This window comes from Lonchura striata, chromosome 1A (assembly GCF_050655825.1).
Source record: "Lonchura striata isolate lonStrDom1 chromosome 1A, ASM5065582v1, whole genome shotgun sequence".
Lineage (NCBI taxonomy): Eukaryota > Metazoa > Chordata > Aves > Passeriformes > Estrildidae > Lonchura > Lonchura striata.
The window spans coordinates 22,921,641-22,949,608 of record NC_140741.1 but is presented as its reverse complement, the minus strand read 5'-3'; the positions used below and the strand labels follow the sequence as shown (position 1 = coordinate 22,949,608).

The 27,968-nt window shown below is 40.5% G+C and overlaps 1 protein-coding gene across 14 annotated transcripts in view; it reads left to right on the top strand.

Moving 5' to 3' along the window:
- LOC146763405 (uncharacterized) overlaps nt 1-27,968 on the top strand; it is a 235,102-nt gene that overhangs the window by 182,015 nt on the left and 25,119 nt on the right. For 5 of the 14 annotated variants that reach the window (XR_014952168.1, XR_014952159.1, XR_014952158.1 and 2 more), the window contains one exon: nt 5,565-5,673. The exons of 2 other annotated variants lie outside the window; for them this stretch is intronic. Coding sequence is in view for 2 of the 12 variants with exons in the window: in XM_085569628.1 (XP_085425754.1) it covers nt 5,565-5,599 (35 nt within the window). In the remaining 10 variants the exon portion in view is untranslated. Of the gene's footprint in view, nt 1-5,559; nt 27,613-27,968 lie in introns of those variants that run through there. 7 more of the 14 variants (XR_014952169.1, XR_014952161.1, XR_014952160.1 and 4 more) reach the window with 3 other exon arrangements.

Here is a 27,968-nt window from a genome sequence, read left to right as displayed (position 1 = left end):
TGGTTTACAGTACTTTTAAGATTAGACTCAAGAAAAATAACTGGATTAAGTTACTTCAGAGATACAAGAGCAAAAATACTTTAGAAAAATAGAGATGAGGTCAAATGAGCCAGCATGGAAATGAAAATAAAGGTAGTTTGTTTTGACTATACTGTATCTCTGTCCCTCTGTGTAATCTGGCAGTGTATGGCTGAGGTAGGTGCTGTGTGTCTCCCACAACAGTGTTACCACCTCCACTGGGGCACATCCAGAGGTACTGTGTCCTCATACCCACACTCACAGCAGGGACTCCAGGACTTCTTTTACACAGAAATGTTTGAATTACCTTGAATAACTTTAATTTTCAGTAGGACCCTTACTATTTTCAGCAGAGGGGAAAATCCAGGAGTGGTAAACCGACAAATGTTGCCCATTTCCTCTCTTAGATGTGTTCTGACGTCTCTACAGGTGAGGAATGGGCTTTCCTTACAAGTTTCTGTAGTTTAGGAATACTTGTCCCATTGGAAGTCAATAGTGGCAAAGTTTAATTCCAGCCCACTGAGACTGAAAAGAGTAGTTAACTTATATATTAGTCAGCAAGGTGTGTGTTCAGTCACAGTTTGCATTGGATCCTAATCCAGGGATGGTCCACAGCCCCAAACATTGGTAAATGGTGTAAACTACCTTGTAGGGACAAAATTCTCTTTGAAGGACTTGGTAACCCCTTTTCCACTGCCCCTACCCATATGCAGATGCACACATACAGACACATCCCTCTTCCCTCAACACATCTCCAGCCTCAAGTAAGTGCTGTGATACAGGGAGGCCCAAGAGACCTTCCACTGCACCTTTGGGACACAGAAAATCACCCCTCTCCATGCTAAATCTCTGGCTCTGTACAAGTGCTGAGTTTCCCAAGGGTGGTGTGCCGAGGGAAGGATGCACATAGAGGTCAGCCAGAGGCTCCAAACTCAGCAAGAGGCAACGATCTTCCTAAATTATATGAGCTCTAGTAATGTCATTTAACAGCAATAAGCCTCTGTTTTAATTAGAGTGACACTGTCCCAAATGGCCATTTTAATAAGGTTTAGAGATTCTGGACGCAGAGCTTTCCTGCTTTTGCAGGCCATAATAACTAGTTAGTTGAGCATAAGGTCAAACAACAATATCTGGTCAGCAAAGTCTTCATTTTACAAAACTACTTAGAATGGGATGAGCTAATGATATAATTGTAAAACTGGCTTCTCCATCTCTGCCTATTGTTTATCCAAGTGGCACAGCTAAGAAATAACTCCCCTAAAAGGAACATCAGCATCCAGCCCTGGGGACAAAGAAACCTTGGTAAATGTTCCAGCTGGTTGGAGGTACCAGGCAATGACACGATCCCCACTGCTGCAAGCACAGGGGAACGTGGCTCTAGACAAGAGCATTGGTTCCTCATGGCTGAGGTCTCTCCTTCAGCAGCAGGAACAAGGATGGCTGTGATTTGGGGGCCCAGGATCCAGGAGCTCAGGAGCTCTGCACCCACCATGGGGCAGATGCTGAGCTCTCCCCTGGTGAGGTCTCATAGACGCAAAGTTGAGAGTAGTGGTACCTAGTCCTTCAGGAAGGCATCAGCTGGGACCTGTAAGGTGTTTGAGAGGAAAAGCCATCAAATCCAACAGAGATAAGTTTATGAGTGAAACCTGCAGTGTTGCTACCCTTAATGGGTCCATTCTGCATCTCAGGTGAAATATTTGGCATCTTTGAATCATAACCAGAAATAGCTGACTTCTGTCTCCAACTTTTCTATGCAAGTATTTTTCATGCATTTTTGTTGTTGAGGTTTTTTTTTTGTCTTGCAATGATGCCTCCAAAAATCTTTCCATATAATGTTTAGGTAACTATGCCTTGAACTTTAATCATTTGGGGAACTTTTCTTATTGCTAATACTTGGCAGCTCACTGAGAAACACAGTAAGATAGAACTCTCCTGCTGAAATCATATCAGATATCCCTGGATTTATCTGACAGTACCAATGCTATTCTGCTTTATTTTTGCTGGGCTGATGTTTACACAATCATGTAACAGTAATAATAACAATAATAACAACAACAACAACAATAACAACAATAATAATAATAATTTATTGTTGACTTTGTCTTTAGACAAGCAAGTTTCTGAACTTTAGTCAAGTAAACAGATAGAAATAGCTAGCATCTAAAATCAATAAAAGACAAGTGAAGTGCAATTCATGGCTTCTTTGTGAGTCAAATGTTCCAGCTCCAAAATAAACATCTGCAAAATAAAAGGTCATTTTCATGGGGCGTCACATGTGAAAACTACCTGAGGGCAAATAACTGTGGGGATCACGTTCTTATCAACTCTTTCTGTTAATAATAGCCTGGTCACTGGGGACAGTCTGTTAGTGTTGGCCCACTGGGTCAGATAAACAATCCCAAGTCTCTCCCTCTCTTCCCCTGCTGTGACCTGGCCCATCTGCTTCTCTCTGGCCATATGGTACAGAATGATGTGGGACTGGAGACATTATAGTTTTATGCATCTCAATGCTCCTTGCTTTTATTGAAGTTTTGCTGACATGACATTCCTTTGAATATTCCTTGACAAAAGTGGGGTTTGTTTTGGTGTTAGTTTTCAGCTCAGAGTATAAATGAACACTGAGGTTTAAATCAACAGATGAGATTTGCAACAGACACATCAGGTGGGTAGGAAGGCTGGCTACATATTTCCTCCCAGCTCACCTTAAATGAAATGTTATTTTTCCTGATCTTAACAACTAAAACAGAGTCCAGCTTATGCAAAAGAGCACATTTTGCTTGTTTTTTCATAAATAAGCTCAGTCTAACAGACTGCCTGAGTGCCATGGAGGAAGCACTGTCTGACCTGAAAGCCACAGCTGTAAAACTGCTTTAGAAAATATGAAGGAATTAAACCCACTGGGACAAACTGTACATAGAGCAGTCATCCCTCTCCTTCTCCAGATGAGGCAATGGAGTTTCTGGGATGCTGCAGCTCTCTGCCCTGCTGTTGCTGAGGTCTCAACCCCAACCACTGCTCATGGGGCCTGTCAGCGATGCCCTGGCAGCACTGGCCCTCAGAGATCATCTGGCCAGCACAACGTGGCCTCAGAGCCTCCCCGAAGGAGCTATCCCATTTTCCAGTCAGCCCTTGTGCATGGAGAGCACACAGGTATATCCTCCACTGAGGGCATGTTGCAAATGTCCAATTAGACCTAATGAGAGCTCAGCCCAGGCATCAAAGGAGGCAGAGACAGTAGCAAATGCACAATACTTCTCAATGACCCCTTTACCAAGAGGAGGATGTAATTATTGTGTGGGTTTTAACATAATAAAGCCTATATGTTCATCCTGCACCCAGCATCCTGGGCCCCTCTCTGCTGGGACCTCTGCCATATGGATGGCAGAGGCCTGAATTAGAAACGTAAAATAGGGATTGCTGTACAAACATTACTACAACAAGCTGATTTACAAATTCTCTGAGGCAAGTACTCAATAACACAGTTGTCTCTCAGTTTCTGTAGAACTCTAAATAGAAATAAACCCCCAAACAGTCAAGTCTGTATCTATGTCACTCCCACCCCTCCTGTTTCTCACAGTGTCCCCTTATCTTTTTACCTGTTTTGTGTAGTCACCCAAAATATGTCATGCTGAACACCAGAGAATTAAAAAATCGGTGTCTTCAGAAGAATACAAGGTTTTAGGCGCTGTTTTTACCTTGCCAGTCAATCCTTTTATTTCGCAGTTCTAGGCAGGTGCCTAAAATTCATTCATTAAAAAAATAAAAATGTCATGACAGGCTCTACAAGTCTAGAGATTTAATGTCTGAAGCTGTGTTTAATGCCTGGAAGTCAGAAATTAAAGAATAGATTTTCTTGGGACATTATCTGAAAATTCAGATATGACTGAGAGTCTCAGCACTGGAATTTGATGTAGATAGGCTGCCTTTCCTGCCAGACAAAGAGCTCGACCACCTGCTGCCTCTGTAAAATAGACCCCCAACCTCATGATGTCACAGTGAGTTTTGCCATGTCCTGGCCCAGCATTTAATGGATCAAAACGTGCTAGTCCATCACCCTCTGCTGCTGAGTCTGTATGTGCTATAAGGATTCTAGCAGCATGGTGGAGCGAGAAAGGGGAAATAAAGAGAGAAGAAGGGAGGCAGCCTCATCCTTCTCTCCACTCACCCTGTTCATCAGTGAAGCAAGACTCCCTCTACCTGAAAAGTAATACTATTCTCTGCATTAACACCTTTCTGATTCCTCCTTAGCTTGGAAATTTTACACTTAGAAATCAGGGTTTAGAACCTACTAAACAGAATGTCATTTCACAAGTTGTTTTGCATCTTAGTAGTTATTGTAGGGCAATTCTTGCTGTCCTGCTGCTAAAGGGAAAACCATATTTCTCCCACAATCCCAGGCTTGACTGTCATTTACTTCCTCTCCCTTTGGAAAAACTAATATTCTGGACCTGGATTGAATGTTCTAGGGAAAGCTTTCACAGCCTGATTTGCAAAGAAAAGAACAACAAAACTCCTCCCCCAAAATCTCCTATGCAAAAAGTAAAAGCAGATAAGAATGTGATACATGTCTTGGGTGATATGATAGCATTTACCATGACATTGTTATTTCCTTTAAACAGGCTATTATAGCAGAGGTGAGGAGGGAAGAGATGAAAGAAAAAAATTGTTTACTTGGCAGCTGCATCCAGTACTATCTCAGAAATCCTCTGGACCAGGGACTTCTTGTGTTGGGGGCTACACAGAGTAGTTTTATGATTGACAGAATGTACTGATGCTATATTGTATGCATCCTCTCAGAAAATTCCCTAAGAAATATGAATAATTGCTAGAGTTGCTCAACAATCTGCAACAATCTTGTCATAGCCATGATCTATCTCCCTTGCTATAGCGTCTTTGTTAAAATGTGCAAATAAAGTTATAACAAGTTTCAGAATAATGTGCTACTAAGAGTTTATGTAATCTTATGTTTCAATCAAGAAACAACTTCTTAGTTTGCAGTATGATGTGTACATGTGGTCCTACGTAACCTATTGTGGAACTAAAGTGGCTATTGCAGTATACTTTTCACAATTTAAGAAGACATTCTAACAAAACCCACAATGCCAAATGAAAATATAAATGCTAAATAGTGATCTTTACTATTCTAATCCCAAATGCACATTGCTTGTATCACCACTTTGCTCCCTGGTGGGAGAACTTTCACAAGTGCCCCGGGCCTGTAAGCCGTTAGGAGCTATTCTCTGTATTTTTGAACCAGTTAATACTATACTGTATCCTGTAATAATCTTCAGTGAACAGAATTTATTGTGGGAAATCAGACTCGTGCTAATCCAGTGTCCTGATGCAAGGAGGGACCATATATGTTGTTTCACTGAATGATGCAGGCAGCCCAAGAGCTGCTAATTAGGATATAATGTACTCTTGGGGAAAGGCTCTTCCCAAATCCATGGAAGGAGATGATGCCCTCAAGCCAGAGTTCATGTCTCATCCTGGCTTTTTGTTTCGAATGCTCAATAGTTTGATTCTGTGTTCTCTTCCCAGATTAGTATTGAGTGACCAATCGAACAAACCAGGGGTTTGAGCAAGGTTGAAGTTGGATTAATAGACCACATTAAGTACTGGGGAGAGAGGCTGATGACGGAGCACAGAAAAAAGGTGAGTGGTAGCTTCCTTATGGATTCATTTACAAACATGTTAATAGAAGAGTGATTCTTTTTACTGTTCTCTTTTTCATTTTCTAAAGTCAGCTTCTCTGCACAAAATCTATCCTTAACAGAGATTTATTTTCACCCTTACATATAAAAATCTCCATTACTGCCTCAACACATAGTCAGGATTTCTTATGCTTTTTGAATATAGGAATGAAACCAAAATCGACTTGACACCCATCGTGTACAGTACAAAGACCGAGATGGGGTCTGAGCTTGAACTTGTGCAAAGCTGAGTAATACTAGACTGTTATCTTGTCATTAGGAATTGCTTTGAGTCCCTATCTGTTCAGCAACTCTAATTAATGATCATTTAACCGTACTGTCAGCCCCGTTTAAATCTGAGTGTTGCCAGTTGCTTCCTTCATGCGGGCAGCCAATAGGTGCTGGGGAGTCATTCATGCATAGCATTGTCCCAGTGGCGCTGGGCCTATAGCATCCCAGTTTAATAGGGCATTCAGGGCTCATTAGCGAGGAAACACATCAGGAGTGACCGCTCCGCTGCCACACGTTGCAACTAATAGCCTCGCCGAACAGAATCGTTTCTGTTTCTGCTCACTTGTTTTTGAATCCTTTCAATGTCAACAAGTGGTCATGTCGGCAGGAGCCCGCCATTCTCCCCAACAGTTTTATCCGTTGCTCTCCTGAGCCAGACTTGTGTCCTCCTCCATTGTTCCAGCCACAATGGAGCCTGAGCAATCACAAAGGCTTCACAGCCATTCATCATCAGCTCACGAATTCTGGGGTTGAGATTACCCGCCAAACTTTTGGGCCATCATTTTGGCATAATGTGTGAATGCCCATGAAATACAAATAGTTTCTGAAGTTTACACATTTGTTGCGAATGTGTAGGATGGCGGTGGAGGGGGCTGTGGTGAGGGGACTGGATGGAGGGAAAGCAGAGGAAATAAAATCTAACATTGCTCTAGCTAAAAATAGACAAGATCCTGTAGAGGGAAGATAAGAGACAATGAGATTTCTGCTGGAACAAGAGGTGTAGAAAGGAGCAACCAGGGAAATGGAGGTGTGTCCAAAAAAAGTATGATCACACTTTTGGCTCACAGATTTGGAAACAATCCCTTGGCTTTGGCAAGGAGGCACGAGCAGCTCTTGCGTTGCTGGGATCCAGGAAGTATGGGGAGAGGGTGCCCCTGGGTGAGCTCCCCTCCTTGCATTCATGAGAATAACCAGCATTATTCCTGGTTGCTGGAAACACAACTGGAAAAATGCTCCCTGGAAGCACACACCTGCTGCTTGTTATTTGTATTGGGTTAGCATTTAGACCTTGTTTTGCTAAATGGAGAATGAATGGATGTTTCACACCTGGAAACATGAGATTTGAAGATGTAGTGGCTTTACCAGCATCGTGTTGTTAAAGTCAGAGATGTGAATCAAAGCTAAAACATGCATGTGTTTGTCGGTTTATTTTCTGTGTTACTTACATGGTGTCATGTTCTTCCCTACATCTCCAGTGGTTGGGCTGAGTCCTACCTGCTTGACTGCTAGGCAAATCAGGCGTTCATTTACTGTGTACTGACTTCTGCCCAGACAATACTGCATCCACCCCAAGCATCCTCCAGATGATCCATTTGGGATGATGCAGAAAGAGTGCACTGTGGCCACGGTGTTTAATAGTGCCATTGGGTGTTGGCTGGGCTCATGGCACAGAGCTTGCTGAACCCTTTCACCTCTTTCTCACCATGTGCTCTTTCAGGCAGTTCACTTTGTGTTGATTTTTCTGAGTCAGGATTAATGGCTACATTCCAGTCAAAAGAATCTGATTTGGAAATTTTTGGAAACATTTGGAAACCCCTGTGAGTATCCTACAGTCTCTTCCCAGTCATTTTAACATGCTGGGAAGTTACAAGGAAGTTCAAAAGTGTTCATAAGAAAAGTGAAGGTGATTTTTTTGTCTGTCACTGAAAAATTAAGTTTTTCATAAACCACAATCATAGCCAAAGATGCTTTTCAGTGCAAGCACTGAGAAATGGTCTCCTATTCCATTTTATACTGTATATCAACTAGAGGCTTCTCCTTTTACCTATTGCAATAATCAGAAAAGGAAAAAAATATTGACAGCCTTTACCCTTTTTTCCTAACATTTTAGTATCCACCTTATAGCCCAGATAATTATAAAAGTATCAAGAAGCATTGCATGTTTATCAAACACATTTCCTGACAAATTTTTTGGGTGTAAAGCTGAAGTGGCCTCCGACATCAAAGGTAATGGAAAGGACTATGAGCATTTTTAGGCCATGTTTTATGTGATCATTGCCATTCAAAAACAGTCACAAACCACTGATTGTGTAAGTATTGTGTTTCCTGTTACCACATTAAGATCTTCTACAATCACAAAGGACTGGCTTTGGAAAGTGGGCTGTATATGAGATTCATAGTTATCTATTGGACAGTTACACCAAACCAATACTGCAGCAGGGCAGGAGATTCTTCTTGCCTTACTGCATTTTGCATGCTGCTGATAGGCACAGGGATCACTGATTGTCATATCTTGCAGACAAAATAAGCAGAACATCACAACAGGGAATCTAAGCAGGTTCTGGTGTAGTCTAAGTGCATTGCAGACATCAGGACTTTAATGGGCATACTCATGTCAGCACAACATCTTTAGGGATCCTTGTAAAAACTAGAACAGGGACCCCACTTGTCCATGGGGTTAGGCAGCAGCTTTGTGGAATTTATGTGTAGATGTGTGAAGTGGAGTAATGGAGTAAAACCCTGACTGTGGTAAATCAGAGGGGGTTTAGGCTTCAGCGTGTTTTCAGGTACTTGTCCCAGTCAATCCTACCAGACTCACAATGGCATGCATCTATTCAAGCTTTTCAAAGACAGAATTTTTCTTTTTCCTTTCTTTCTTTCCTTCCTTTTTATTTTTTTTATTTTTTTTCTATTTCCCTCTCTAAAGCTGCTTAGGAAAGAGGTAACTGCTCCTTTTCACAGTCAAAGCAGGATATTCTGAACAGAATGTTAACTAGACTAGGGGCCAGACTGAGGAAGGGTTTGAGCGGTTTTCAGATCTGGGTTTTTGGCTCCAGGATCATAAGTAATAATATAGAAGGGAAAGTGTATCTGGAAAATTTATAGCTATCATACTTTGAAGTTTCCTTAGTTATCCTAAGAGTTAGAAGTTTTCTCTAAGAGAAAGGAAATCATGCTGTGTAAAAAAAATACTTTTTTCCCCTTTTTTTTTCCTGTTGTTCTTGTTGCTGTTGTATTTTGCAGCAATTTTATGAGATTGTTGATTAGCTGAATGTGCTTGAAGGCTTTGGAACTGAAAATGTTTCAGGCTGGGTAGGTAAAGCATTCTGGTGCTCTTCACAAAGCTCCTTCCTGAGATGCACATAGCCCTCTAATGCTAGATGCCAGAAATCCTAGTCCTAGTCCTTGTCTCAAATCCTAGTCCTGCAAGAATTTAACTAAATGCATCTGTCTAAACATAAACTAGTCCTTTGCTTAAAAATCTGCACATTTTGATGAGATTTTGTTATTCTGAAATAAATTCCGTGAAATTTATGTGAATGCATAAATTTGTGGATTTTGAGAATGTGTGTGGACAGAGCAGTAAACTGAAATATATGCCTGCCTCAAAAAATGGAGGTTTCTCACTTAAAAAATGCCTTTATTCACAGCTTCTGAAATCACATCTGAACACATAATGTTTCACTGCATAGAGAGATGATGATTGGAAATTGTTTTTCTAAGTATAATTTAAAATGAAAGTAGCTTGGAGGGAAATATTCTGAACTATACTGAGCAACTGTCTAGGAGCAAGCTTTGTCCCTGATACAAACCACATCAGTGAATGATATTGATTTCTTGTAGCAGATATCACACTGGTATTTCAAAATGCCACATCTGAACTGTGGATTCTTATCAGTATTTCTTATCATCAGCATTTCTTATCGCATTTTTCAGTGGTGAGTAAGAAAATTGAGCACCTGATATGTGACATAGGTAAGTAAGAACCCAAGTCCAGTGTTCCTCAGTCTTACTTTGCATTCTGCATTTGTCTGCAAGTGTTTTTTGGCCAAAAAGTTACATCTAGCTTGAATCAAATCTCCTTTAGCTCTGTAATTATGCAGAAATTCATCATATGTTCTTTTGTTTCTTTGCTTCATGTCTGAAACTTCTGGGTTTAAATAGTAATATTTATGCAGTGGGGTAATCTTAGATATAATAGTACAAGATAACTGAATAGTGGTTGTGAGAGGGAAAGCTTAGGCTTCAGTAACAGTCCCAGGGAACTGATGAAAGGGTTAATATAATGATCAAATATTAGGCAATCCACTTTTCACTGCTGCATGCTCCTCTGAACATGAGGGATTGCTGCTGGTGCAGAGTTCTATGGCTTCAAAAGTGAAAATCCTTTCTCACTTTCTAGGGATGTGATTTTGTGACTTGAGAGTAGTTCTGATTATCTGGTGAAAAACCGAGTGAGCAAAACCAAACCCTAAGTTCTAGTGCAAACTTCATGCTTTAGTTGTTAGTTTCTCTTTTTTCTTTCTTTTTTCTTAGGGCAAGTAACTTAAAGAATAGCCTTTCCTTGTTGATTGCTCTACCATTCATGGGACAGCATATGGTTTTTGTCTTGGGAATCATCCAACATGTCACAAAGGCAGTGATACTGGACAGTTACTAGGCAGCTTTTGTATACTTTGGGGATAGGGGAAGATGGTATTTTAATAGATTTCCTTGGGGATCTCTTAGAAGGGTAATTTAATTGTTGAAATCAAATTTTGGGCTCCTGTCACAAATCATTACCTTATCTTTCATCCATCTATTCCCTTGTTGTTCAAACTATTAAAACATGCACACTGCTCTCCACTCATTTGACCCGCTTCATACGTTTTTAACTGGTAACCCTGGTTAATTATGGGTAGGTGGTCTGTTTCTGGGTGAGGATTTTTTGAAGGAATGGGTAGTTTCTCTAGCTACCACTTCAACAAGGGTGGCAACACTCATTCACTCAAGATTAAAAGCTACAGAACCACATGAGTGTTGGTGAAATTCAAGCAGGAATATGCCTCAAAGAGGAGGATGCAACATGGGGCACCGCCACAAATATTTGCAATCTGGACTCTGGCAGGCAAATTTTGGGCAACTGAGTCATTGCTGAAGTGATCTTGAGACCCTTCTTGGTAAAGCCATTTGTCACCATTGCTATGGTAGCATTTAATCAGTTCCAACTTTCACTCAGTAATGCTCTCAGAAGACAGATTGGTGAACTTTCTTGCAGATGTTTGATTAGACTGAAGCTTCTATGATGAGATGCACTAAGATGGTGGGAAACAGCCTGTGGTCCCACTGCTCCAGCTGCTCCTCACCTGATCCGAGCAATGTGCCACCTGCAGAAACATATTCAGGCAGCACCTGCATCTATCCTGTCCCAGTCTCTCCATCCTCCATAGTACCCCTTATTCCTTCAAGAACTGGCAGCTCCCTGCTATCACTTTGAGTGCTGCAGCTCTCCTAAGCATGCAAAAGTGAGGATCTTTTTCCAGCAATTCAGACAGTAAGGAGTCAGGGATAGAGGATGAGGAGCTCTGAGCTGACAGAGGCCGGTTAAGGCAAGAAAAAACAGAGTTGGGGCAACATACACTATGAGGTTAGTGGTGTAGTCTCAGGGCATCCTTAACCCTCTGCTAAAGCTCAGCTGACCTTCAAACTTCTTAAATTTGGTGCTTCAGCCTTCTGGTCATCCCTTGCATTTAGGAGTGGAGAATGGAAACGATGCTTTTTTCTCACTGTTAAACACATTGCTCAAATGTCTCTGATTGTGTGAGTGATTGGGCTAAGTGATTGTGATTATTTTTTTACAGGATTTCTGAGTTTGGCCCAGCTCTACTTGTGTGGAAGTAACTGGAGTTTTAAAGAAAGGAATCACTGAATCATTCATTCCAAAGTCCTCTTTAAGGCCCAATGTTCTGTTTGCAGGCAGTGAACCAGCAGTATCCATCCCATTAAAAACTGTTAAGTATTTACCATCTGAAAAAACAGAATATTGAAGAACATCAGGTCCAAAAATAAAAATGTGTGCATGTTCAGACCAAGGAGGTAATAGGCAGCAGCTGCATGCTGCTTGCTCACTCCTTTACTACAATTCTATGGTTGCTTCTTGTTTTTCACGACAACATCCTTCTAATTCTGCTCCCTTTCTTCTTAAAAATATTCTTTTGGCTTTGTGAGCTCAGAGAAGTTGTATTCAGAAACACAATTAATCACATAAATAACATTTAGATACAACCCTTATCATCCTAGAATGGGAATCATTGCAAGTTTATATATGGGCTTCTAAAATAAAGGTATTTTTTCCTAGTTATTTCTGTGAAAACAGGGATGAATCTAGTGCTTTATGCACTCAGGACCTGATGCCTGCTAAGTGCAGTTCTTACAGGTTTCTTTATTCCCAGTGCTAAGAAAACCCTAGCTTTTTTTTTTTTTTTTTTTTTTTTTCATGTTTCATCAAAAATGTTTTTCTGGAACAAACCAAAACAAACAAAACCAAACCATTCTTTTGTTGGTTGCTTTACTTCCCAAAAGGGTTCAGGGCACTCAGTGACACAGCATCTGTCTTAGATGCTATTGAAGGCATTCAGCTTCTAAATGCTCTTCCACTGACGTTCTTTTATGCTGTGGTATTTGAAAAACTCATGCAACAGGGCTGGAGAAAAGGAAAAAGGCATCTTTTGAATAGGGTGGAAAATATTTAATCTTCTCTCTACCTGATTTATCTCATAAATTCTCAGGAACTTGTCTGTGCTGTTTTTCTACTTTAGGGAAAGCCAAGTATCCATATATCTTTATGAAAATTAATGTTGTTTTTGCTATTAACAACAGGTTATTGGAAGAATCCCTGTGGGATTTTAAATTGGAAACTGGCTGAGGTCTTCAAGCCCCAGTGTCCTTTTGCTAAATGTGTTCAGGATTAGACCCTAGATTTGTGCTGCTTATTTTGAATTCCATGTTCACTACTTTTAAAGGAGAAAATTAATTAATGAAATTTCTTCCTTAGCAAAGCCTGTGGACTAGTGTTGGTCTTTTCAGGACTGTCCCTTTAAACCATGTGAGGTGTTTATTTTGTGTATGAAGAAAGACTTTACTGCTCTGAGTAATGTAATCCTGGCTGTGTGTGTAGAAATGGGCTGGGTGTGTGTGTACGTGGAAAGAGGAAGGCCAATTGTTCTTTTTGTTCTTAAAAACTAGTGTTCCTTTTTATAAATAGATTTTACTGTAGCCCTCTGTATTCTTCCTCATTATAGAGAAATCCAGTGAAATTGTATCTATTTCCTCAGACTGCTGTCCTAGATACTTTAACACCACATGGGTAGTAGATGTGCTAAATTAGAGGGGATTTTTTTTTTTATCACCTCTGTGGAAGTGTTTGTTCTTGTATCTTTTATTTTACTTCATAAAAAGAAAAAAAAAAACATAAAGAAAGAAAAAGAAAAACTTCACAGAACAGTAAACCTGAGACATGGATTCGAATGCCAGACAGTTGAATGAACAGGATAATCGGGGTATTTTTTTTGACAGGTGCGACAGCCTGCCTATGACTGGCATTATAATCATTACCATTTTAATAAGGCTCTAATAGGGGGGCCGATAATTCAATGGGGTGTGAGGATCCTAATTCAACTCCCAATCCCACATGAATGTGCTAGAATTTGTGGGCTTTGTTTTCCTCTTTTGTACCCCTGAATGCAAATAATTACTGGCTATAGATTCAAAAATTCTTAGAACTGGAAGCTAAATTAGCTCTCCTAATACTGCACAAGAATGTCAATACTCAGGGGGGAAAAAAAGGAAGTAAGTGGTTTTTGGTTGTTTTTTTGTATTACACTTGTGGTTCTGCAAAGGTTCTTTAGCTTAAGTGGTTTGGTTGGCAGTGTGAATAATACCAGCACTGTTTGTAAAGGACGTGCAGCTCTCTTTTCCCCCGCTCTCCCCAAAAAGGAAAGTAAATATATTTGTCTGAAAATAATTTCTGGAAAATCATATGCTGCTTTCTACCTGCCTTTTTTGTTGATGCTGCCTTGCTCTGCTCCTGATGTGTCTGTCCTCTTCGTATTGTTTCAGCAGTGGCAAGTGATGTGTTCAGGATCTGTGGCTGTGCTTTCACAGCAGCCCTGTGAGCACTAAAGCAGTCAGTTTATCCCATTCAGATGATCCTACAACACAATTTCAAATCCCGAGGCAGCACCCCACACTGCAGTTTGAAGCTGAGTGCTGAAGGCAACCTGAGGGTGCAGAAGCTGCTCAACACTTGAGAAGAGTGTTTCCAAATGTAAGAGATTGCACCCATCTCTGGTTAGGACACGACTTACATTTGTGTTTAAAGGCATTTGAATAGTTGTTTTAAAACCCAGGAGGTTAAGGGGTCAGCAGCCCTCCTTTCTTGTTTCTACCAACTCCTACCCTGTGTCTGACTGGGGACACAGACCAGGTAAGGGGGAATGGATTTGTCTCTCTGTTCTGTTAACAACCAGAACAAAAAACCTTTTTTTTTTTGGTCTCTTCTGACCTATGCAATGAATTTCTCTATTAATTTGTGACCAATGATACATATTATTATTTCTGTCTAATGACCAACAGTGCTACATGGGATAAGCCTTTGAAAAACTGAGAGGGATATTTCCATATAACCCCTTGCAGCTGGAATCAGCTTCTCCCGCCCACTATTTCTGATCCTAAATTAGCTGTGGAGTCTTGCCATGCTTTCAGTCCTCTTTCTCTTTCTGCACATGCATTTCCTGATGTATAAGGAATATGACCAGTGCTTAGTGTATAAGGGAGTAAAAGATAAACAAAGGCACTTTATATCATGTAAGAGTGGGAAATAACTGAGGTGGTCAAACTGATCTGTGAAAACCAGCCTGAACCTTTGCCCCAAACTGAAATGCAGAGTTTTGGAGCTTGGCCAAAATCTGGTTAATCTTTCTCCCTCTCTGTCTTTTAATGGTATTTATGGTTTTGCAGCACTTCCTGGTTTCATCTGGGTCCAAAAGCAGGAGACTGAAATATCATTGAAGAGGCTATTCACAGTGTTTCCAGCTGGCTAGGACCATGGAATGAAAGATCTCTCACAATCAGGTCTGTTCTAGAAGGGCTTCTGCCCAATTTCTATCCTGATGAGGTTCTGATGAACAGCCAAACTGTAGAAAATTATCCTAATTAAATTGAAACTTTAAAAATGTGCCCATCCACAAAATAACTGACATCTTTCACATGATGCACCTGTGTACAGAGAATTAACTCATTAGGTTTCTTTTTTCGCCTTTTTGTGCAGAAGATGTTATTTTTTCTCAACATTGGGAGGCTCCTCATGGACTTGATATGTACAAAGGATATTTGTGCTCTCTTTGGGATAATGTTTTTTATGGACTTCAAGTTTTCATGAACACGAAGATGCAAACCCAGATAGTTTCTGTTTTGATTTGGGCATTGAAACAGCTTCTTAATCCCGTGGTTTCTTTGAGCAAAAAATGACAGGATTTGGAAATGATCACTGCCTTTCTGCAAGTGCTAGACAGAATAAGTGGAGCTCTGTTCCTCATTGCACATGGTTTGATTTAGGCTGGATGTTGTTACAGAGCAAATGTTGGGACAGGCTGTGAGGAGCAAAACCTATAGATGGAGAGGGTAATCTTTCTCTCTGTTTTAGCTTACCTTTTGCTGCCATTGTGGCTAATTATTGCTCCTGTGTGACAATTTTCCTAATTTGGCTAAAAAGGTTGTTGAGAAATCTGTGAAGAAGCAACAGAAAATGTCCCTTTTATCCTTAGGCCTTACTCAGTTCTCTGGGGGACAAGGTAAAATGCAGCTGTTTGGAGATGACCTTGAGAGTACCCAAATCTCTCCCTGCTGACTTGGACCACATAACGTGGTTGACTTTCTTCTAGGCACTGATCAATAGGCACTTTATTCTTCTCTCTTAGACAACACAGGAGGCGGTGCTATGTGGGAACTCAAAATGTCCCTCAGACATTTTTGGAGGTTCCGGGTCCAGGTCAGAAGCATTTGAGACCCTGGCAGGCAGCTGGAAACAGCTGTGATTTTGGGTTTGAACCATGGAATGATTTATCAACCTTGCAGGAAGAACAAGAAGTCACAAAAGTTTAGATATTATAGTAGAAGTAGTTACAAAGTAGAGGGAAGAACATTTTTGTGCTATACAGGGGGATTTTAACACCTGTACAGGGGGGTTTCTGTTTTGTACATGGGGGTCAGAGGTTTTAAGATGGAGGGATCTGGGCCTGTCCTGTCATCCCTCTTTCTTCTTCCTTACCTCCATGTTTTTGGTGATGTTGGCACTCATGGATTGGTTTAGAGTAGAAAGGCACCATTTAATATAGGTAGTAGGTATTGGGGAAAAACTAAACATGTAACATGTACCATATAAAAGACAGCAGCAGCCAGAGGCGGGAGGAGAGAAGAAGAAGACAGGAGCCAGAGAGGATGTCAGGGTGTGTGTGTGCCTCTGCCTGAGCTGCTGAACAAACCGCAGCAGCCCGAGAAGACAATCTTTTAGATAGCTTAGAATAAACAACCATGAGATTGAACAACAAGAGACTGCTGAGACTTTCTTTGGAAGCACGGGTTGGAGGAGAGACTTTTCCACCACCCAAAGCCACTCCGCAACCTAGGGTGGTCTTCGACAGTGTTAGACTGGCTCCTGTCTGGCAAGCACTGTCCTTGGGGACTCTCTGGCTGAGCAAAGGTTCCAGAAAAAAACCAAAAATATTTTAAAGATTCAAGGTGGATGTGTACTTACCTGCTGTTTCTCTTATCTGTCAAATTTGCTACTGTTGTCATCAGTGTATCATCACCATGTCCAGATATGGGCACAGAACTGAGCATGGATCTGGAATGACTGTCCCGCCTCAAACAGCTCAGCAGTCTGAGAAAAATACAACATGCCTGAGGAGCATAAGGGAACGACATTTGTCTATCCTCTGATGGAGAGAAACTGTTTCTAAACTTAGATTATTTGTTTAGGCTACCAAAAAGAGAATACAGGATAATCTATCTTGTTTTATAGCTCTCATGTACTCCCTGTTGCCCATCTGTTTGAGTGAAGTTTCTTTGGTCATGTTTCAACCATTGCACCTACATAAGACATTCAGGAAAATGACCCTGTGGGTTTAACAAGAATTTGAAATCCATGAGGAGAGACCCAAGCCACCAAGACTCTCCCACTTGATTCCAGCCAAAATGAGTCCAAACTTGCTAAGAAACACAGAAAAAAGAAAAGCTTGTTGTTGAGGGACAAAGCAGGGGGAAAAGGCATGTGAAGATGCTGAATTCCCTTTCCCTAATAGAAACTAGGGAACTAGACAAGATTTAGTTGTGTTGTTGAGCTTTTAGCTGGGTAGCAAACCTTCTTGCAGGTTGAAGGTAAGGTAGTTAAAGTTGTCCCAAAAACCCAAAGAAAGCACACACCACCCAATTAATAATTTTTAGTGATGTTACTGCAAAGGTTTATGATGCAGCAGCCAAAGGAATTATTTCTGCCTGTCACTGGTCTGCTGCCAGGTTCCAGCATTTCCCTTCTCTCTGCTGTAGCTTGCCCTTGTCAAAGCAAAATGTAATTCTGAACTGTCCCTCAGCAGATCTGTTCAGGGTTGCTGAAGTGTTTTGGAGAAGGGGCTGCTGCTAAAAAAACTGCAGCAAAAGTTTTGGCCACTAGCATTCACTTTGTATCAGTGAATAATGAATAATAAATAGTGAATAATGAATGATGTATCAGAAGTAGCCATTTTCCCTTAAAGTTCTGGAAATTCATTGTGCAAAGAATTTAGATTAACATTAAATAGAGAAGGTTTTAGAAATCATTCACCTTGAAGACTGGCAAAACTGGCATATTCACAGCAGAAGTAAAGACATGTTTTATCTGTGTTGTCCTTTGTAATTATGCTGCTGAATAACAGGAGTATTATCACACCAGGGTTAGTTCCAGAGGATTACCCAAAGTTTTTCAAATGGGATGGTAAAGTGGTGCAAACAGGTGCATGGACAAAGAGCAAAAAGAGGGGAGGAAAGTGAGAGAAAGAAAGCTGAAGCCTCCTAGTTTCAGCCACATAGCAAAATTAATGGTTTCTCTAAGTGAATAGCATAGCTAGATTACTATTGAACCTCTAAGATTGGAGGAATGGGTCAGATTCTTCATTTTGCTTCTGTTTTAACTTAAGCAAAAGAGCTCACTTTAATTGTGCTTTACCTAAAAAAAAAAAAAAATCTTTTTATTGCAATAATTTTGCAGTGGACAAAGTCACTTATAAGAAGAATATGGACTCTGAAATTTGCTTCCCAAGAACTCCCTTTGCAAAGTGGGTGCTGCAAACTGGGATTTCTTTTTGAATGTTCCACATGTGTGTATCCATAAAGAGAGAGAAAGGAATTTCTAAATGAAGTTAAAATATCTTTACAAGCAAAACAGTCAACATAAGCACATGCACATTATATTTTGGGGTCTCTTTTTTGATAAATATTTGTGTGTTGATTTATTTATGTACATTAGAGCAAAATGGATATTTCTTGACCTCTTCAGAAAATAATGATATACTTTTGCACAGTTCCTCTGTAAGATTAAACTTGGAGAAAGTTTTTGGTGCCAATTTTGAGTATGAAATATATCGAGAGATGCATTTCAGTATTTACTGTTAATTACCACAAACAAAGCTGCTAAGGTTTTGGATATGGATGTCTGGAATAATCTGGGGAGGGAGAGAACAGGATATTTGGGTATTTTGCCCTCTTTCTCAAATGGTAGCCTTGGGAACATTTTGTGGTGGAAGGAAGCAATACTTCAGCAATTTGGGTCACTAGAAACAGTAGCCCATCTCAGATTTCTGTGTTACCTCTGTCTGCTGGCTGTCACTGAGAACAGGGGAATATTTTAGCTTACTGATTGCCCTGCTTTTAGGTAAACCTCCAGGTAACTATAGGCTGGTAACTACCCCTTTGGTCCCCACAAAGATCTGTAAGAGTAATAGGGGGATGGGTCTGTGATGGCATAGTGGTGTTTCCCCTGACTAATGCCTACAGTGGGATTTCTGTGATTCTAGGCAAGACTTTGAAGGCATCTAATGACTTTGATTTGTAATTGGAACATGGCAGTCTCTGAAAGAAGTTCTCCTTAGAATATTTGCTATAAAGAATTATCAGTATAAATATCTGTAATTGCTGGTCCCTGAATCATGTGGTGGGGGTAAATCATGGGCTTCACAGCTATGCAAATAAACATCAGCCTTGCGATGCCCCATCCCCTCTGTTTTCCTGTCGTCTCTGTTCTTGTGCATCACTAAAGGGCATTGAAATTGCACAAGTCAGTCCTCTCAGCGGGCTTGGTGCCCTGCTGGCTCACAAGAAAAGGGCCAGCAGGGAGTTTAGGGGCAACAGAGTACACATGTATGTGCTCACTGCACATGCACGCCCTGCCTGTCAGCCCAGCAAGACCCGTCACCCTTCTGATTGTCGTTTTGATCCCGCTCCTTCAGCTGACATGCTCCGAGTCCTCCAGCCAGGGCTGTGAAGGGCTGACACTTTCCTGTCCCAGAAAGAGCCCTGAGATAACAGGACACTTTGTGGTCAATCAGATTCAATTTCTATCTGAATTTAACGTGGTGCTGTTGTCTTGGTGACAGTAACTAAACATCGTTATCTTACTTTGTCTGTGTCACAATATAGCCAAGAGGGGACATCTGAAATCATGCCTAAGTATAGAGGAACCCACAAATCAGAAATTCATTCCCTTTGAGTTCATTTTTCAATTCTGTGTATACATGTGAAAAAATAGCACTTCTTTGTTTCTTCTATGTTTTGGAACAACTGCACTGAAGCAAAATGTTTTGGCATTATCCATACGATTTTTTTCCCCTCTTCTTAATAAAACAAAACAAAACAAAAAAAAATCAGTAAATTCAGTTTTGCTGATGAAGTCTGTATTTTCTAATAAGAAAGTATTTAATTTGAAAATGCAGGGTAAGTCTAGTTACATGAGGACAGTTTCTAGTGGGTGGATATTTCATGATCCTGAAGCTGAAGCTCTGCATGAAAAATTGTGCCTCCTGTGTAATAATTCAGTGGCTGGGATCAGCAGAAGTGTACAAGATATTCTTTCATTAGATATAGCTGACAGCAAAGTTTGCCATCATAGTTCTGCCTTGCTGGTTTGCCTGAAGTTTGATCCATGGATATGGATATGGATATGGTGAGGTTCTTTTGTATTCCTCCTTTTTAGCCCTTCTTCCTAGGAAGTAATACATGATTAAATGGGCTCCAGATCTCAATTTTTTGAACTTGTCTGCTTGGCTAGAAGAGAAACAGCCAGATGAATTTTCTTTCTGGAATAAAGACTGAAACCCAATCTCAGCTGTGCTATTACCAGCAGAAGATCTAAAGAGGGGTGAGAAAATTGCAGGTGCAAGTCGCTTGCTGGGACAGCACCAGGTTCCTTTGACCTCTTGTGCGGCATCATGTCTTTCAACGTTCCACTAAGAAGGATGACAGCAAAATGGAGTTTGTTGTCAGCCTGAGAAATTCACTCCTAGTGTTTTATGCAATAGTTTTAAAAGTCACTATTTCATCTCATTTCATATAAGCCAGACTGCTAGGGGACACAAATCAGTGGTTCTCCATGGATGATTCCAGTTTTCCATTAGCAATGGGGCCTGGCCACAGAACTCACCTAGACTTTGGGTGTTCCTAGGACTCATCAAACAAAACTAGGAGAGTAAAGACTCAGAAGAGAAAATTTCCAGAGGCAACCCCCTCACAGCTGTTAAACATTTAAAGTTGCAATTGAAATTCAGACACATTGACTACAAAATTACCCATTTAGAGCATGGAGAATTTTTCTTAAATAAGTAAAGATGACTTGGTCAAGTGGGCTGGGATGAACCCCTTATATAGCTAGTAAAAAATTCAGGTAAATTCTGCTTTATGGAAGAGCTGTATGACAGAAGTAGGGGTACAGAGCACAGCACTTGTCACAACAGTGAGCAAAACTGTGTCCAGAAGTAAAGCGAAAGCCTGGGAAAATATGGCTAATTGAGAAATGGATCCCTGAAAAGGAGAAACAGTGGCTTATTTTCCAGTTTCAAGAGAATAAACAGGATGATAAAGGTGCTGGCTGTGAGACTGACGTGTGGCACAAGAAATCAGGTGTTCCAGCTGCTGGAAGTGATGGAGGTGGTGTTGTGCAACACTGCCAGGGCAGGGTGTCAGCCTTGCTGACAGACCAAAGCCCCTGGCAGTCATATCTGTGCTGTACTCAGAACCACAGCCTGCTCTTTGATCACTGTGTACAGGGAATAAGCTGCAAACCCACAGGGATTTGGTTTTCAAGCAAGATTTTCAGTCTTCCATAGGAAGGGAGGAAGGTTACAAAGGAGATAGGCTGACTTTAGCTTGGTTTTGTTGGATTCCTTTGTTTGTTGGTTTAAGATATTTTAATACCTGCTCTTCACTTGCAAGTTTTTAGTTTGTTTTTTGTTTGTTTGTTTTGGGGGTTTTTTGTTGTTGTTTGGTTGTTTTTTTTTTTTCCCTGGAGTTATTTTAAAGAATTCTAACACTTCTTGCCAGTGTGTTTATTTTTGAAAGGGACAAAATCTAGAAAAACTAATATTCTCATCATGGTCACCTTTATGTCTCACAGCTGGCTGAAGCAAAGTTCAACACATTTGTGAGGACACCAAAAGAAAGGATATTTGTACAAGATTGTAGAGATTTCCAAAAGAGCTGAATAAGCACCATTTTTCTTTGTCTATATATTTATTTACATGAATTTATTGAAATGTCCTAGGCTCTGGAAAAAGAAAAAAGTATTTTTTGCTGCTATCAGATATATTTTCAAACAAACAACAAAATGCTATTGTACAGGAGGATGATAATGCCAGGAACTGACATCTTCCTTCTATTCCATTTATCTCAGCAATGCACTCTTAGTCTGGAAACTGTGATATTGAATATTGTCAGGTCGGGTTTCCACTAATTAATGAAAAACAGGCTGCAAGCACAAAGGATTAATTTGGCCTATTCAATCTGATCACAAACATTTTGAGAATCTGTTTAGCTTTTTTGAATGGTTTGAGGTAAACCAAGAGAAAAAAAAATCTTTTTTCAGCTAGTCAGCCAGAAAAAAAAAATCCACATGGATTTACCTAATGGGGTCAAAGCTGAGAAAAGCATAACATTGTTCCTGGGAGCCAGACAAGGTGGTTATCTTATAGAGAGGGATGATTCTGGGCTTCTAAAAACTTTAGAGCTACTAACTACCCCTGTGAATTTAAGCAGGCAGCTTTGCTCTGCCTTCAGAGGGAGTTTGCACTCCCAGTATCAGGTAGAACTAACAACTTCTGTGCTTTCTGGGAGCCGCAGGCCCATTTACAGGGATTTTACAATGAGTGTAGTACAAAGCATCTGAGTCAGGTTCTCAGCTGGTAAAATCAATGTACTTGGTCAATGAAGAGCCTGGCAGTCTATATTCAGGTTCTACTTGCACTGTGTGGAGTGTCTTTGATTAAGCTGTAATCAGAAACCAGCAAAGAGATAATTGGCATCTGTGTTACTGCAAAACATGCATAAAACAATTCTGCTAGGCTTAGGCTGCAAATATGTACCTAGGCTGATGTGCTAGCAATGAGCTGCTTGCTTGCTCCTAGGACTTAATTACATGTTACGCCGATCGATGAAAGGTTAAAACAGTTGAATCAATATTTTATTGCTCTGCTGTAAACTGTGGTTACAGCACATTAGACTATGAGTGGCTGGCAAGTTTAAAAGCATGTAACTGAATCAAAGTCTGAGTACGTGTTGTGTGTGCAATTTAGAAACAGTTAATACCTTCCAATTGAGAGGATTTGTTTCTAATTAATATAAAAGCTGTTTATTTAAATCCTAGGCAGGCAGTATTTAAATACACAACAAGTCACCTGGGAATACCATCTAAACCACTTTGTGGAAAGCTGTTATGTTGTGCAGAAATAAATCCAGCATGAAGTCACTGTACTGTCTTCATTCAATGTAGAACAGTTCTCTGCATGCTGTTTTCTATTTTTTTCTTCTTCCTGAATACCCTAAAATATCCTTGGCCTTTTTCCACGTTAAGAAATGATGAAAGTTACAGTGTTGCTGCAGTTTCCTGTTCTCTTGTTGCCTGTATATCCTCAGTCAGCCATTGGCAGCACTTGTTTAGAAAATGTGTCATTAAGAACAAAATGAAGGACAAGCCTTGACAAAAGGAGCACACAAAGTCAATAAGCTGAAGACATGCAGTATGATGAACAACAACATTTACAGAGTTTACAAACTACAGTTCCTAGAGTTCCTAGAATACATGAGACAATTTTTTTTCCTTGATGGGGCTTCTCAAGTGGACTTGTTTAGATATTTTAAAAATTTTTGTGAGGTTTGAAAGATTTATAGGTAGTGAGGATATCAGCATCAAAAAGTCTTACAACCTTGTTAGAAGAAGAGTTACTGATTTCTTTGGCTTTAATTTTTAAATTTATTTTACTTTTTACCCTTGCTTGGAAGATGGAATAAGTAATGCTTTTGTTTAAAGAAAAAACCCAGAAATTTAAAAGTTAAAAATATTTCTGCATAATCTGGAATGAAAGAGTTTTAAAAACCTTCACAATTTTGTGATAGTCCATCTTTCACCAGCAGTACAAACCTGTCATTAATTTTCTCCATGTAGTTTCATTTTCTGCCTTCCATTTTTTCCCCATTTCATCCAACCTCTTGATTCCTTATCTGTGTGCACTGTGGTGACAATGACACCTGCAGCTCATCCCAGACTATATCAAAGAAGAAGCCAACAGCACTATGAAAGGTGGTACTGGTAACTCCCTAATTCATCTGCAGTTCAGAGAGTAGGCTGTTAATTTTAGCAGTTTCCTAAAGTGGGGGAGTGGGTGAGGGAAAATTGGGTGGTTTGGGATAGATTTTTACTGTGGGTTTGTTGAGTTGGCTCCATGAGAGAAGTCAGCAATGACCAGTTCCTTTACTGTCTCATTTTTATCATGCCCATCACATGATGGACAAGTTTGTTCCTTGCAAACTTGGGGAAGCCAAGGCCTTTATTCCATTTTCCTCTGGCATTGTGATAAAAGCAGCGTCAAATAACTTTCTCTGCTTCTTAATTATGTGCTAACGAGGTTTTTACTAAGTATTTATTCCTTCACACATCCTTCTCCAATCAAGTTCAGACTCTGGCACTACTTGCCCATTGCCACCTCCACTTTGCCCAGGGATGTCTGCCCTGCAGGAAAGCGAAAGTGATGGAAACAGGGATTTTTAGCTGGCAGGTCTTTCAATGCCATGTGGTGTATTTCTTTGAAAGGAATAAACAAATTAGCTGGTTAAGCTCTATTTCTGCAGAGCTTCTCTGCCGCAGATGGCTTCCTTGGTGTGTTTTGTGGCACCTCCATAATGTGAAGCTTTAAAATCTCTCAGGAGAGTAAAACCTCATAGTTTAATCAGTGGGAAGGAACGTCATTGAATCAGGACTGGGGAGAAAGGAATGTTAGCCATGCAGACAGTTGTAATTTACAGGCTATAAATGAATATATTTAGATAACAGAAAAATGAAGCCAAGCCTCATCTGTCTTTTCTTTTTTTTTTTTTTTTTTTTTTTTTGCTACCCAACATCAGAGAAGTTGCATTACCTCCTAACAAATTTGCTTCTGCACATCTCTGCTTTTTCCTGTCTGCTGCATCTCTTAGCAGCCAACTCATAGTGTGTTTTAGGATGGATGTGTTACTAAGCAGGGGAAAGTAATTTCCCATAACAATGATAAATCCAACTGTAAACTGAGGGCCAATCCCTGCATGAGAAGCTTATGGATTGTAACTACTGACTGAAAGACAAGCACAGCATTCAGTAGCTTTGAGGGTGCCTTGGCTCAAATAACAAGCTGGGTGGCTGGTGTCATGAGGGTTATCAGGAAGTTAGATGCCATCTTCAGCAAGGCTTTGAACAGGCTCTCCATAAAGCACAGGTGCATTATGTTAGGTTAAGCCCCTTCAGATTGGGCTGCATGCCTTGGGGTGAATCCGGAAGAAATCACTGTCAATGATCAAATATTGATATATTGTCATACCCATTGACGTTATCGTAATTTGAGTCTTTTATGAGTCTTTACTTGGCGAAGACTTAGAAGTGCACCAGCTCAGAGCCTGGGTTATCTCTGGGCCTGGAGAGCAGGTGGCCATGCAGTGCTCAGGTGGGGATTATTGCTGCCGACCGTGCTCGAACACTTGCTTTGCACCTGCCTCCTCCTCATAACAAGCATGCTAAAGATAAAAAGAGTCCGATTCCCTGGCACTGGCAACTCCTCCAATCTTTCAAAAACAAATACTAAACCTTGACTGTAAAATTAAATAGAAAATAAGAGTTGCCACTACTTTCTATTGCATGTTGATTGACCTGAGCACTCTCCAATTGCAAACATAAAAGATTAGATATCACTTTCCATACAGGTGTATGCAAACCATTTTTTCATCTAACTGGGAGAACAAATTGTTCAAAGTTCTGGAAAATGTCCGCGTGCACTTTTACAAGTGTACTTAACAAAAGGAAGGCATTGACTTATGCCTTCAAAGGTGGTGATTTGCAATGTCCTGTCTAGTGTTTCAAAAATCAAGAATTTTGTTTAAGCTTAGCAGAATGTACTGAAAGGAGATTGCTGATGCAGTGTGTGTGTTTACAGAGCAAATACAGTCACAGGCTTTTTAGAAATGAATTGCTCAAAATGATCACGCAGGAAAGATCCAGCACAACAAGGGATGGGAGAGAAAGGATCTTCTTCTTTGAGACAAGAGAAACTGCAAAAAGAGAATGTTTCATGTGGTAAAGTCAGTCCTGGGAAGGATGAGGGCAATAAAGTGAAGACATAATTTCTGTTTGGAGGAGATGGACAGCATCCTTGACTGTCATAATGGTTTTGAATTCAAAGTTCACTGATTGTATTTAATCAAAAAGCTATGGATTTTTTTTTTTTTTTTAAGAAAAGGAGAGAGAGAGAGAGGAAAGGAATCTATATTTCTGAGAAAAAAAAAATAGCAATTGCTAACAGTGCTGAAAACAGCTAATGAAAGTTTTAAGATCAATTTTCAGCAAGCATTGGTCATTTATTTCACTAAAGACTGTTCCTAAACTAAAAGTTGAACAATGGTTTCTCACTTGTTTCTTGGATGGTTTGCTATTCCCCAAAATATGTAAGTCTTCAATTTCTCTTTCAGTGATAGTGAAATTAGTATTTTTCAAGAATTAGAGATGTAATTTTTGCCCCTCACAAGAAAGGGCCTACCTTTGCAGCAGTTACCTCAGCAATGAGAAAGTCTGCCCCTCTTCTCCCTTAAAGGATTACTTATTTCAGAGGCTAATTGTCCTAGTCTGAAAGGATTTATTGATCCAACAGCTGAAAGAAAAAAAAAGTTGACATTTCTTCCTGGGCAAAGACAGCTTTTTTCCTAGTTGAGAGAGACTTTTAGCTGGCTGCTGCTGCTGATGTGATCTATATCCTTGTGTCTATTTAAAATTACAGACAGGATTTTCTTTTTCTTCATTGGTGTGTTCACACAGTGTCTCGTGACACAGAGCAGCCACTGAGGGGATGCTGTGCTTTAGTTGCTGGCATGTTTCAGGGCATGGCCCAGCAATGGTCAGTCGCTGGGATGCTCTGGAACGTGCTGTGGTGGGCACAAAGGACACAAGGTTAGGTCCACACTGCTTTGTGAGGGTTTCCACATGAACACTCTCCAGGTCTATCAGACCACATATCTGGGAAGTGCTGTTCTGAGGAGCTGACAGCTGACCCTGGCATTCTTATATTTGCCTGGCTCTGTGCAGGCACCATGAATCCCTGTGGGAATAAGGCAAGAAGGCATCACATGCCACCATCACAGCTAGAGTGGCGAACACCTTCTCATACAATATAAACAAGCAATTCTACCTTGTCCTCTTGTCAGAATACTTTCAGACAGCTCTACCTAAAATTCCATTTCCTCTCTTTTATGCAGTCACTTCATATATTACTTTGGGGGAATATATTCCTAATACATTACTAGACATTTGCCTTTTTTCCAAAATGATTTTGAAAATGTTTTTCTGTGTTTGTTCCTTTTGTGGGAAGTTTCTTGACTAATGATTTGGTCTGAGAGATGATAATTTGTCTTTTAAGGCCTTCATACCTCTTCATGTGATTATTTGCCTTTCAATGGGCTCTACAAATCGCAACTGCCCACCCTCACTTAAGAGGGTTTTTGATTATATTTTAATTGCTAGAGGATTATCTAGGTAGGAACAGATTGGGTCACATCATCTAAGACTTTTTCTACTCTTCAGGCTGTAGTACTCTTTCTGGGACATGTCAGAGTCTGCATCACAAAGCAGCTACTCACCAGAGTAAAGTGATGCTTACCTCCAACTATGCTCATTCATCTGCTCCTCTGCCTTTGGAAGATGTGTGTTCAATTCTCCTCTCTGAGAATGCAGATCAGAGATCTTTCTATTCCATTTCTTAGATTTCTGCTGAACATCCTAACTTGCACAAAGTATCTCACAGTGCCTCTGTCATCAGCAGGCAGGGGCTGGAGTCCTTACTGCACCATTGCCCCCTGTGCTGCAACAGGGAGAAGGAGATAAGCTCTTAAAGGGATTGAGCTACTGCACAATTATAAGCAAAATCCAACTTGGGCTTTTCAAGCATGCTGCATCTCTTGCTGCCCAGGTCTGTATTGCCTGTATTCAGCCTCTGTGGTTGATGCCATGAATTAGACCCAAATGCTGTTTGAAAGACACAAGGCTGAATATAAAAATGCAGTAATAGAGCCAGTACTTCGTTACAGCACTGTACACAGTACCCGGTACTGTGTTTGTTGTGGAGGATATTTGCAGAGAAATCTAAGAAGTTAGGACTGGTAATAAATGGCAGGAGTGTCTTTCCCTGTCTCACATCAAACTTCACAAAACAACCAGAAAGCATGAAGGGGAGTGGCAGTGGAGGGTCTTTTACTCTGCATGCTTGGCTGAGCCCCAGACAGGGTGAGAGAGATCATGGCTGCATTGTCAGGGAGTTCAGTGAGAAGACACCCTGTTGGCTCTGAATTTGCTAGTTCAAGGCCATGCATGTGTTGACAGAGTGCTGAGCTGAGCACAAGAGAATACTCCTGGCTGAGAGGAAAAGCCCATGTGTGTGTCAGGCTGATAAAGCTCATCCT